Here is a 12,015-nt window from a genome sequence, read left to right on the forward strand (position 1 = left end):
GCACAGGCGTTCGACAAGGCGTCAATCGTATGCACAACGAATACATACATGTTCAAATATGTTCGAGTCGGTCAGCTCATAATTGGATATCTATACAATCAATACCTGTAACCTGGCATGTCCAACGGGAAGCTTTCCTGATCATGCACGGACTAGGAGTTTGCATGCCCTAACCACACCCTTCATTCTGTGTACGCCACATCCACTTGTTAGTTATAACTATATAACAATACTATGGCACAAAGGTCCAGTTATGTAGCTGCTTTATTTTTCAAGTATCCAATGACGATGCATTGGCTTGTTAGTTTAGTTATACTAACTAGCTAACGTAACGCATAAGTTCCAACTTAGTAACCGGAGTGAATAAACCTTATTGCCACTGATACGCCTCGCTTCCTTCGCAGCACAAACAAACCCTCAACAGATCGAGTTTCTGGAGCTTGCACGTCGGCGTCAACCGTAAGAACTAATGAGTCGTGCAAAAGTAATTGAACGCGAGGTCTTGCGCTCGTGGCTTCTTGATCTGCCCCAGCCCGACGCCTCAGCACCGGCTGAAGCCACCACGATCCCGGTCCTGCCGACGCCGGCCAAGGTTGCCGTGGTTGACGTTCGTGATGATGACCACGTTGGCGGTCATGTAAAGTCCTCCCTGCATGTGCCGTCGTCGTCGTTTGCCGACAATTTACCGGAACTGCATGAAAAACTGAAGCACCACAACGCGGTCGTGTTTCATTGCGCGCTGTCCCAGCAACGAGGACCTAATGCAGCGTCCATGTATTTGAGATATAAAGAATTGGTTGAGCCGTCTGACACGGGTGACAATCTTAAAGCAGAAACACTTGATGTGCAACAGCAGCAGCAGCAAGTCTACGTATTGGGAGGCGGATTTACAGGATGGCAGCAAGACTATGGCAAGGACGACCGGCTTACTGAAGCTTACGATGAGCAACTTTGGAAGTTTTACTAGATATGCGTGAACGAACGAACGAACGAACGAACGCATTGTCCTGGGCATGTTCTGAACCGTGCTAGATGTATTTGCTTATTATTACTGGAGAATTGATTCATAAACACTATTATATCGTAAATTCCTGATTCTACATATGTAGCAATGCGCCGGAAGTTGTCGAGAACGCGTTCTACTGAACTGGCCTCAAAAAAAAAAAAAAAAATCTAGTCGTATAGATTCTTTTCGCGTTTGTTTTACACCCAGTTTGTTCACTGTACCAGGTGCTTTATTGCATCGTTAAACATAAAATAAAAAGCCATTCTATAAGGTTATATGGTCTTTAATCTGTCTGGACGTTATTGTAAGTATTTTGCTACCTATTATCGACTGCCTTGTTCGATTGCGCAACAAGACCTGCTCACGCCATTTTTTCTTTGCGGGCCCATGGATGTTTATAATTTTTTTTTTTTTTTTTTTTTTTTGCTAAATAATTTTATATATAGGTATAAACTGAAACTGTGGACTTTATACATAATGGCTCAAAACCTTGACGTTTTCGATCTGCTGTTGTTGTCAGCCGTGCTGGTCGGAACCGTGGCGTTCTTTACAAAGGGCAAGCTATGGGCCAAAAAACTGCCAAACGGTGGGTTTGCTGCTGCTTCGACCGCAACATTGCAATCAGGTACTCGCAGCATCGTGCAAAAATTGGCAGACAGTGACCGGGACGCGGTGATTTTTTACGGCTCGCAAACCGGCACGGCAGAAGATTATGCTTCAAGGTTGGCCAAGGAAGGTCATGCCCGGTTCGGACTCAAGACCATGGTCGCGGATCTTGAAGATTATGATTATGAAGATCTTGATGAATTCCCACAGGAAAAAATTGCCATTTTCGTTATGGCCACGTACGGTGAAGGCGAACCAACCGACAACGCTGCCCAGTTTTTTGAATTCATTACCGACCCGGAACCTTCGTTTTCGGGCAACGGTGAAGATTCGGAAAATCCGCTATCAAACTTAAACTTTGTTGCATTTGGTTTGGGAAACAACACGTATGAGTATTACAACGCCATTATTACGAATCTTAATGACGCGCTGGTCAAACTTGGCGCGACCCGGTTGGGTGACGTCGGCATGGGCGATGACGGAACCGGAACCATGGAGGAAGATTTTTTGACTTGGAAAGAAGACATGTGGGCGCGTGTGGCTGAAGCGTTCGACCTTCAAGAGCGCGAGGCAGTGTACGAACCCGCTGTCAAGGTCGAGGAACTGTTGGAGATTGAATCAAGCAATGCCACGGTTTACCTCGGCGAGCCCAACAAGGCACACCTTGCCGGCACGGAATCGGCACCGTTCTTACCCACCAATCCATATGTTGCGCAGGTTATTAAAACCAAAGAGTTATTCCATTCCGATTCCAGAAATTGTCTTCATGTTGAGATTGATCTTGCTGACAGCGGTCTCAAGTTTACCACTGGTGATCACATTGCCGTGTGGCCGCAGAATTCGAACCGCGAAGTCGATCGATTTTTGAAAATATTTGGCCTGGCAGGCAAGCGAGATACCGTGATTTCGGTATCTGCTACTGATCCGACCGTGAAAGTTCCGTTCCCGAGTCCGACCACGTATGACGCAGCCGTGCGTTATCATTTAGAGATCAACGGCATCGTATCGCGACAGTTTTTGGCCACGTTGGTTGCGTTTGCACCGAACGATAAGGCCAAGGAAGAAATCAGCCGGCTCGGCAGCGATCGGGCTTATTTTTCCGATACCGTGTCATCAAACTATTTGAACGTGTCCCAGGTTTTGCAACGCATTTCGGGTGATGATGAATGGTCCGCGGTGCCGTTTGCGTTACTGACTGAGTCCATCCCGCACGTGCAACCTCGGTATTACTCGATTTCATCGTCGTCGTACGTGAACAAGACAAAGCCGCATATCACGGTCGTGGTGGAATCTATCGCCACCACGAACGAGACTGATGATTTAAAGGGCGTGGCTTCAAATTATTTGTTGGATTTGAAGAATCACCAGCATGGTGAAGTGAGTGGCAACAGTGTTTCGTATGCCGTAGACGGACCTCGAGGTAAATATGCCGGCATCAAGGTTCCGGTTCACATTCGGCACTCGAATTTTAAGCTGCCATCTAATCCCAAGACGCCAATCATCATGATTGGTCCCGGCACGGGCGTGGCGCCGTTTAGAGGATTCGTGAGCGAGCGAGTTGCGCAGGCAGCCAATGACGTTCCAGTGGGCAAGTCATTACTCTTTTTCGGTTCGCGCAACCGGAATGAAGATTTCTTGTACGAAAATGAATGGCAAGATGCGGCAGAAAAATTGGCCGACAAGTTTGAGTTGGTGACTGCGTTTAGCAGGCAAGACGAAAACAAGAAGGTGTACGTGCAACACAGGTTGCTGGAATATGCTGCCGAGGTCAACAAGTTGTTGCAAGCCGGTGCTTATTTTTATGTATGCGGTGATGCTTCACGAATGGCAAAAGAGGTATCGGCCACGTTGGGCAAGATCATTGCCAAGGAACGAGCGATTTCAGATGAACAAGCTGATGAGGTTGTCAAGAGCTTGCGGGCACAAAATCTATATCAGGAGGACGTGTGGTCATGAAGCTTTTACGTTTGCAAATATGTGTGTATATTTTTTTTTTTTTTTTTTTTGAATCTAGCATTTAATTGAGCATGTGTGTATACTATGCTACTGATACAATATTTTTATTTTTTATTTTTTTTGCAAACTGCAGTTTTAATACAAATTATTGCTTACCCATAATCATTGTCGTGCGCCTGTAGGGTTTCAATTTTTGTTTTCCAGACTTTACAAACAACATTTCCTGTTTTTTTCTCTTGTATCGATATTACCGTGACTAAAGTTTTGCTCAAGTGTACTTTTAACATACTCAATCGTCCTGACACTGACAGACGGTGATCTAGCAGATGCTGACATTCTCAGCCGTTAAACGATATGCAAACGACCCCGAAGCCCCCATTTCCTCCACATTGTCTTCTTGTGCGAATTCCTCACTTCTTCGATAAACTGGTTTTATTCGATCGTAAACTATTTCTTGCATGTCGATTAACGTCTGTTGAATGATTTCACGGTCGCTTTTAAGAATGTCACCATCTGTCAGAACCTTGGGTAGGCATAGTTGATTCATTCATTACTTTGCGGAATGGAAAATCGGCATTTATGAAAGTTTGTCTTGCAGTCACCTTGAGAATTAAAAATACGTCGATCACAGGTACGATTTCTTTTGTAAACAAAATCCAAAATTTAGCGGGTCTGTACGTATTAAATCTATTCTAATAGGGAGTTTTTTTTTGTGTTTAAATGATTCCTTTATTAGGGAACAAGCCATGTCAGGGGGTTGGTAATTTGGAACCATCAACTACGTGGTCAAGTGTAGACTGTAATAGGTTCAACTCAAGGTGTTGAGGATTATCAATAGAATGTAATTAAATAGATTCGTTCCATGACTGTGTTCCATTAACTCCATGACATTTGACGAAGGCATGGAAAATATCAATAACATCTACCTGACGTGGCAATACGCTATGTGCAAAACATTTTAAAAACAAACACATTGTTTCTTTTCAGTTTAAAATCTAATAAGGCAAGCAAAAAAAAGTTGAAAGGCGTTGGTTTATTGGCCATCGCAAGTGACTTCCTCATGAGGGTACAATTTTTTTTATTTTATTTTATTTTTAATCTTAGAAATAACACTAGTTCCCTCAAATGTATTAGAAACTAACTAAATAATAAAAAAAATGACAAAAAAAGAGGGAAACAAGTGACTGGAAAAGATTGCAGATAAAATGTAAGTCGACCCAGCCAACAAGAATCGAGCAACGAGGAAAAACGAGGCACAAGTTGTACCTAAATTTAGTATCGCGCCTTAACAAGACGGGTAAATTTTTTTTTTTTTTTTTTTTGACAGGTTATTAACCAAAAAAAAAGGACAAAAATGTAAATATAAATATAAAAATGAATATGAATAAAAAAAATTAATATTTGCCTCTCTCTCAATCATGCTCAATTTCTCGTACACTTCATGTAGTTACCCGGCCGTGAAACCGAACGCACGGCGTGTAGAATATAATATATATCACGAAATGGGGGAATACATAAACAAATCTGTGATTAATATTGAAAACATCATACCTGCATACTTGTGACAGTATTGACTGTTGAACATCATCAGCGGATATAACATAGTATATATATATATATATATTTATAAATATCTAACGGTATTCAAAGCACTGGCCCAACGCTGTATATATATATTTTTTGGTTTCGAGATCCTCGAACGAAATATTATACAGCAAACGAAGGTTACGCCAACCTCGCCAACTAGTTTTTCTCTTTTACAAAGTTAATGATCCTTTCCGGTACATTTAGTGGATTGAATTTTGATCAAATTTGATTTATTCATTGTACATATCAGTTGGTGAACAGATCCAATATCGGTGAAGAGGTGAAATTTGGAAGGATTAAGTAAAGGAAGTATTTATATTTCACCAGGCAGTGGTGGTTTAAGGATACAGCAAAAAAAAAAAAAGCGCCACACTAATTCTTAATTATTGACAAAAAAGGAAATGCATTTTTCAATACCGTCGCGTTCGGCCGACAACTTGCCTGGCAGTCCATCATTTAGAGCCAAATCACGATCGCACGGGTCCTCACGAGGCTTACTCGGCAGTCTATTTTCACCATTAGTTTCATCTAGCATGAGCAGTACAGAGTTTGAGAAAAGACGATACGTGTCTCAGCGGGCCAGGCGGTCAATATTGACAATCGCAGTCGCCGTGGTTGTTGGGATCGTGCTATTGATCGTGTACGTTGTCTCGGGCAGGCTTGCTGGCGGCAGTGGCAAGCGTGCTAACGGGCCCAGTGTCGTGCTCGTGCTCGGACTGGATAATACAAAGTACAAGGACGATTATTTAGGCAAGGTTGTGGAAAACAGGAAAGAGTATGCCGACGCACATGGGTATGGCCTGTATGTGAGATACAATTCAGATTTTAAAGCCTTGCTCGGATCATCAGGCCCGGAATGGGCCAAGATGCCGTTGATGAGAGCTGCGTTGGAAGAGAACCCTGGCGCAACGTATTTTTGGTATCTTGATCAGGTACGTGTTGATAACATTTTATTTTGCATGGCTAAAAAAAAAAAAAACCGGGGTCTGAGCGCTAATTTTTTTTCCTTTTTTTAAAAATAGAATGCAATCATCATGAATCCAAACTTGCGACTTGAAGACCATGTGACGGACGTCAAAAGGCTAAACTCGTTGATCCTGCGCGACGTGCCCGTGGTGCCGCCGGACGGCGTGATTCGCACGTACCGGCACGTGCCAGTCGAGCGAATGAAGTTTATCGTCTCACAGGATCACGAGGGATTCCAAACCGGCAGTTTTGTGTTGCAAAATGGCGAGTATGCAAAGTACGTGCTGGATTCTTGGTTTGATCAGCTGTACCGGGAATATAACTTCCCCAAGGCCGACCGGGGCGCGTTGGTGAGTATTAATGCATGCCCAGGTGAGTTGATGATGAAATAGTAGTGCTGACTTTGTGCAAGGAACACATGGCGCAATGGCATCCTACGATTTTAAGTAAGATTGCACTCGTGCCGCAACGGATCTTGAACTCGTACCCGAACGGGGTTGGCGAATCCAAATACGAGGACGGCGACTTTGTGGCATCGCTTTACGGATGCGACTCGCCGGAGAGGTCGTGCGTGCGCGAGTTCGAGCGGTTGTGGGATGACCGGGGGCGGGCCGTGATGCGGCGGACGTGACGTGACGTGACGAATTGAGGTGTTCAGATATGTGAAGGAGGAAGATGTGGCGGCATGCAATTCTATTCTACAGTATTATATAATACATTAGTTATATAATAGTTTAATTAACTAGCTATCAGATGCTGTAAACTACTTAGTTGGTATATGCATGTATATATAAGTTTTTAAGCTTAGGGTTATGCTTCCTTCATTTATGTATAAAGTTCAAAATCCGCGGAAAAGTGGTTGGACGTGTAGTGCCGGAGCACCAGGTTAGGGCTGGTAACCTAACCCCAGTGGCTATATAAAACCGGAACAGCTGCAACTTCCTATTACCGCTCTCCTCTCCTTAACGTCAACTATCTGCTTCGTTTCAGTCTTCTTGGAGCTCGCTGGTTATAGATTATATTCTTATAACCCTTGTGTAGGGTTAGCCACGCTAATAATTGTGAAGCGCGAAGACCGAACCTATACCCTTGTGTAATCCAACTCGCTTCCCGATTCGTCCGTGCAAAGCGTTCCCGCAGTTTACCTTGCTAGTGTGAAGTATATTAGCAACGCTGGCGGAGCATCAAATCTATACGAAAATGTCACCAACATATCAAAATTTAAAAAAATATAAAGAGTGCAATAGCAAAAATAAGCAGATTTAAATATTTTAATTATTTATTACGACAGGATTAACATCCAGATAATTCTAGTTTTATCTTATTGAACAGTGATGTATTTCTGCTCGGATTTTTTTGCAAACGGGTTGGTTTTTCATATGCATGCTGTTAAAAGCAAGTTCAGAGGTCGGGGTCGGGAAATTTGATCTTGAACAACCAAGAGAACTTATATTTTCCAATCAATAAAAGTTAATAAAAGTATTAGAGTATGAGTCGTATTTAATGTGTACCATAAATTTGGGTGAGTCATACTAATATATATGAATTTACTTTTTGTGGTTTACTTCCGGGAAAATTTGTTCAGAAAATGATAAGGACAAAACATGTATTAAATCTCATAAACAACGATTATTCCCATTAATTTAAACGTGCTTTCCAGAAGTTAGCTTCGTTGGCGATGACTTTTTCTTAAGGCTGATGAATTTGCTAATCTCGTCGAACGTGTCGACGATCGCGTTGATGACCGTGTTGATGGTCGTACGGATGGCGGGGCATTATTTGATCCCATAGACCGAGAAGACCTGATAGCTTGATGTACAATGTTCTCATTGGTCACATCTACTAAGTTCATAACACTGCTAGTTAATTGAAAATCCCTACTCTGTTGTGTCGGGGACTGGGTTGCTGTAGGAGCGTATGCAGAAACTCCTTCTTCATCATCCTCAGATTGCTCAGATAGTCTATTTTCTGTCATGTCAACTTGCGGCACGACATCCAGAATGTCATCTTCGATCAGTTCTTCTGCGAACATCTCCTGTATCTGATACACACTAGAATCTTCGTTGGCAAGTATGGCCACATCAAGCATATTTCGATCACCGAAATCAGGCTCAACGTCTGTAATGGCTAATTCCTCCTCAGAAGTTAAGATATTAATAGTAAATATTTGTTATGGATAAACGTCATTGTTCTCTTCCATCGGAACAACAACCATAATTTTTAGAGAAATTAAGTTCAAACCCCGTTATGAGGATTTGACAAGTCGTTGCTTGAAGAGCTTTTTGACTGCTGTCGGTCTCAATAGCTGCCGTCGTTCAAAATCTACAGAGCCTCTGTTAACCGACAAGCCAGTTATCAATCGATAATTTTTTTCTTTTCAAAGCAATTACCCATTTCGATGGAAGTCGAGTGTTTGACATTCCAGATATTCCTAAACAAGTCAAGTTAGTTTGATCGAAGCTATAGGACGTGTGGTACACACCAAAGAGCTCTCTCAATGCTATCGAAAGCTGAGAAACAACGAGAAGTGATGAACTATATTGTTGTCCACCGTGTGATTGTCCGGTGATGGACTCTATACGAGAGAGTCCCAAATTATCGCTGTGAAACCTACCGAAATAGGTTTTCATGCGCTCGGAGCCTGCCAAACGGTAGATAGTTCTCCCCTCGGGCTGCTGGGCCTTAGAAAAAACTACTGATGCTTAATCTGCAAATCTGAAAAAAAAAAGTTTTTCAATGATCTCCTTAACAAATATGGGCAGAAATAGTCGGATTGGGATGTACGTGGTGGCAGCTATCTCGAATACAAACGGTGCTAGGTATTTTTAACTCTTCTTGGTCTCAGTGAGCAAATTAATCAAGTTTTGGTGGATCGTCGACTTCAGCAAGAGGCATTACAGAGTTACTCAGGTAACAACGAAGCACAGTTGCGTATTATAGGAGTCAAAAGTATTCTGGCCGCGTTTATGCCCTCGTCGAGAAATACAATGCTGAACTTGGGAAGCAAGAAGTGCAGAATTCACTCAATGAGTTTGATGTGCAAAATGAAGCGAGTCTCACAAAGATTGATGCAAATGAGATCATCAAAGTGCTCAATGACGGTGCCACATGCATAGATGACCGCAAGTTTGCCATCCTATGCGAGCTTGCGACTAGCAAGCGCTACGTTGAAGAGAACTGGATGTCCGACGTTGACCTGCGGAACGCGACGGATGTCCGCCTTGACCATTTTGCTATCTGCCGAGAACTCGAGATTTTAGGAGCAGAGACCAAGCGTTTTGTTGGTTGGGCTATGGACGTGGTAGAAGCACACATAGAAGGCTTGGCAACCAGTTCCCTATATCGAGAGATTGTCGCTCGTTATTTATTTGTCGATTGCCAGATGCTCTATGGTATGAAAGATTCTGCTTGTACGAAAGTCCTTGCGCAATTCTACGACAAAGAGATGAAACAACAGCTTGTAGGTGACTCCACTGCGCCTGCTTTTGTTGGCTTTCCATTTTAACTATTCTGGACACGACCAATGATGCTGAGGTTGCCATTAGTAACTTTAACATTTCATCTTTAATCCAGCCTAGTCATGATGCGCCTGCTAGTCTTGCTGCTTACGTTGTTTCACCATTGCCTCGGCCACCTCAAGAATCCGAAAACCTCTATGCTTCGATGAACCAAAATGTTGACAGACTACGATGATGATCATGTCGCCCCGCTATCCGATTTGATTTTGGGTTCTCACTCTGACATTGACATTGACATTGACAGTGATTCGGAATCGGACTTGGAATCACCGCTTGATTCTTTGCCTTCATTCTAATTTTTTTTTTTTACTTTTTCTTCGATCTTTATTGTACATATTGTAATTCATACAATCATTTAATCATTCACTCATTTATTTATATTGCTTCTTATCTTCTTTTTCTGCTATTGTTAAGTTCTTCGATTATTTTTTTGCCCAAGGTCACGCACCTTTCCAACCACTTTTGTAAGCGCGGCTCATGATATATTTCACCGCTAATAAAGTTAATCGTGAAACAACTACCAGACAACTAATTGTTATAACTACATTGTCTGCTAATGGAAGCCTTGCTCTGTGCAAATATAATAATGAGTTTTTCAGTATTCACATATGCAGAATAACTTTCAATAATCATTGTCAACTGTTATTTTTTTCGAATAAAGTCCGCCGCGGTTGGATCACAAATGATGCTAACACTCTTGATAAGCATTGTTGGATAATTAAGACTGAATTGAAATGGTGCTAAACAACAATACGGATCAGTCTTGTCGATTGTCGGGATTTCAAAAACTACCCATAGAAATACATACGAGAATATTTAAATATGTTACTGCAGGCTTCTTTGGATCTTCTCCCTATCAGCGCAGAACCTCTCTTTCTTTATTATGCAAGGAATGGAGATATTTTATTTTACAGAATGACTATCGAGAGTTAAGTGTATCCATTAGGAGTGGTAGACTAAATGCAAAGCATTGCTACGACATCATCAAAGCAGATCCCGACTTTTCACATTATATCGATAGAATATATCTAAAGTTTGGCAACGAACCAGAGTTATGGCAAAGCCAGCTCATTTATTTTTTTTTAATGATAAAGATAATAGTACAAACAAAAAAAAAATCTTTGTTTATAAGATTGATTAAACCCCAAGATGATGGATTTGAATTTGGCACTTATGATTCAGAAAAACTCGAGATTATTGGATTTAATGAGATCCTACACGAAGTGGGACAAATTCCAGGTCAAAAAACGATTACCTGGGATGGATGCTTTTTTAATTCATCGGTTGTGTCACCAATGTCTCTTATCGGACTTACGAGATTATTTCCGGACTTGGAACATTTAGATTGGCATTTAACTTTCAATAAATTATTAGGATGGCAGCTTTATTCAAGTAAGATTTGAATTTTTCTCTCAATTTTGGGTTTTTATGTTTAACGTGGACATGTTTGCAGGGATCGTTAAATCAATTCAGATACTTCCTCGGACACTGACTCGACTATCGATAAACATTGGTTATACAAATGGATTGATTTGGCGCAAAGTCCATGAAGTAGATTATTTTCAAGGTGGCATTGGCGATAGGCTATGCCGTGCGTTGCGTATTCTTTCATACAACCTGGTCGCATTCCGTTATAGTGGGCCCATATCAGTCGAACTATTCACTAGTACCTACGCCGATGCCATAAAATATTTCGACAATGTTGTGGGCAACAAGGAATACGACGTACCTTTTGCGGAGTTTTTGAAACCCGAGACAGAGCCCATTTATTGGCCAAACATGGTAGATTATGAGGTTGAGTTTGCTTATCGGGATTCCTTTGGACAAGAAGTTGTGAGAAATGTTTCCGACTTTAGCTATAACAATGGCCGCACTGGAAATCATGTACCTTTGACTGAGTGGAATAAGTTGTATATTGCCGCATCTGAGGCTATGCTTCAAATGCCAAAGATTGAACGATTTGAACTGCGAATGCCAGAGCCTTCATCAATGTCTATATGGCTTAGTAAGAAGACCATGAATAATATTTTTTTTTTTTTTCAACATCTGACCTTTTTTTTTTTTAGAAAAATTTCATTATTTTCTTCGATTTCGTCGCCAAACAGTCTCAGAGAGAGCACGAGACCCGAAGCATCGGGAATATTGTTTGCGATTTGTGTTTCATATTCAACCCTGTTCAGCCATCTTAAAATTATGGAAACAAAGATGGGGCTCAAATCTCCTGGTCAGTCATAAAAAGCTTTCAATTGGATTTTTTAATCCTGTTCATGAGTCCAGAGTTTGGGATAATAATGGGGAAAGAAAATTTGAGATTGTTTAATGTATAATTTAATTGTTCACAACAAATAGTTTATAACTATATTAACATGGGCAGCT

The 12,015-nt window shown here is 41.6% G+C and overlaps 6 protein-coding genes across 6 annotated transcripts; 5 read left to right on the forward strand and 1 right to left on the reverse strand.

Annotated features, from left to right (window-relative positions):
- Positions 1-233: 233 nt before the first annotated feature.
- Positions 234-974, forward strand: V1514DRAFT_330187 (Cdc25 family phosphatase-like protein Ibp1). Its single transcript, XM_066927452.1, has one exon. It carries the CDS (start codon positions 470-472, stop codon positions 965-967), a length of 498 nt encoding a protein of 165 aa, XP_066783588.1. The 5' UTR covers positions 234-469; the 3' UTR covers positions 968-974.
- A 155-nt stretch (positions 975-1,129) lies between these two features.
- On the forward strand, positions 1,130-3,902 carry V1514DRAFT_50048 (uncharacterized protein). Its single transcript, XM_066930039.1, has 3 exons — positions 1,130-1,310; positions 1,453-3,589; positions 3,751-3,902. Exon 2 carries the CDS (start codon positions 1,484-1,486, stop codon positions 3,566-3,568), a length of 2,085 nt encoding a protein of 694 aa, XP_066783589.1. The 5' UTR covers positions 1,130-1,310; positions 1,453-1,483; the 3' UTR covers positions 3,569-3,589; positions 3,751-3,902.
- A 1,192-nt stretch (positions 3,903-5,094) lies between these two features.
- Positions 5,095-6,930, forward strand: V1514DRAFT_330192 (galactosyl transferase GMA12/MNN10 family-domain-containing protein). Its single transcript, XM_066927453.1, has 3 exons — positions 5,095-6,087; positions 6,178-6,471; positions 6,534-6,930. Exons 1-3 carry the CDS (start codon positions 5,557-5,559, stop codon positions 6,750-6,752), a joined length of 1,044 nt encoding a protein of 347 aa, XP_066783590.1. The 5' UTR covers positions 5,095-5,556; the 3' UTR covers positions 6,753-6,930.
- Positions 6,931-7,784: 854 nt separating this feature from the next.
- On the reverse strand, positions 7,785-8,751 carry V1514DRAFT_319743 (uncharacterized protein; the record flags this gene model as incomplete). The annotated part of the gene is made up of 3 exons (XM_066925962.1): positions 7,785-8,258; positions 8,512-8,552; positions 8,604-8,751. The coding sequence occupies 3 exons, from the start codon at positions 8,749-8,751 to the stop codon at positions 7,785-7,787; spliced, it is 663 nt and encodes a 220-aa protein (XP_066783591.1).
- A 124-nt stretch (positions 8,752-8,875) lies between these two features.
- On the forward strand, positions 8,876-9,814 carry V1514DRAFT_342503 (uncharacterized protein; the record flags this gene model as incomplete). Its single annotated transcript, XM_066929106.1, has 3 exons — positions 8,876-8,901; positions 9,062-9,581; positions 9,695-9,814. 3 exons carry the CDS (start codon positions 8,876-8,878, stop codon positions 9,812-9,814), a joined length of 666 nt encoding a protein of 221 aa, XP_066783592.1.
- A 352-nt stretch (positions 9,815-10,166) lies between these two features.
- On the forward strand, positions 10,167-12,000 carry V1514DRAFT_330201 (uncharacterized protein). The gene is made up of 3 exons (XM_066927454.1): positions 10,167-11,031; positions 11,093-11,644; positions 11,706-12,000. The coding sequence occupies exons 1-3, from the start codon at positions 10,374-10,376 to the stop codon at positions 11,957-11,959; spliced, it is 1,464 nt and encodes a 487-aa protein (XP_066783593.1). The 5' UTR covers positions 10,167-10,373; the 3' UTR covers positions 11,960-12,000.
- The last annotated feature ends 15 nt before the right edge of the window (positions 12,001-12,015 follow it).

The sequence above is a fragment of the Lipomyces japonicus genome (assembly GCF_038497905.1).
Source record: "Lipomyces japonicus strain CBS 7319 unplaced genomic scaffold V1514scaffold_17, whole genome shotgun sequence".
Lineage (NCBI taxonomy): Eukaryota > Fungi > Ascomycota > Lipomycetes > Lipomycetales > Lipomycetaceae > Lipomyces > Lipomyces japonicus.

Bases quoted from the DNA above. Each gene is read 5' to 3' on its own strand.
- V1514DRAFT_330187 (XM_066927452.1), top strand. From the start codon at position 470: ATGAGTCGTGCAAAAGTAATTGAACGCGAGGTCTTGCGCTCGTGGCTT.
- V1514DRAFT_330201 (XM_066927454.1), top strand. From the start codon at position 10,374: ATGGTGCTAAACAACAATACGGATCAGTCTTGTCGATTGTCGGGATTT. The intron at 11,032-11,092 runs GTAAGATTTGAA...ACATGTTTGCAG, and splicing joins AGGATGGCAGCTTTATTCAA to GGATCGTTAAATCAATTCAG. The intron at 11,645-11,705 runs GTAAGAAGACCA...TTTTTTTTTTAG, and splicing joins ATCAATGTCTATATGGCTTA to AAAAATTTCATTATTTTCTT.
- V1514DRAFT_330192 (XM_066927453.1), top strand. From the start codon at position 5,557: ATGCATTTTTCAATACCGTCGCGTTCGGCCGACAACTTGCCTGGCAGT. The intron at 6,088-6,177 runs GTACGTGTTGAT...TTTTAAAAATAG, and splicing joins ATTTTTGGTATCTTGATCAG to AATGCAATCATCATGAATCC. The intron at 6,472-6,533 runs GTGAGTATTAAT...ACTTTGTGCAAG, and splicing joins AGGCCGACCGGGGCGCGTTG to GAACACATGGCGCAATGGCA.
- V1514DRAFT_50048 (XM_066930039.1), top strand. From the start codon at position 1,484: ATGGCTCAAAACCTTGACGTTTTCGATCTGCTGTTGTTGTCAGCCGTG.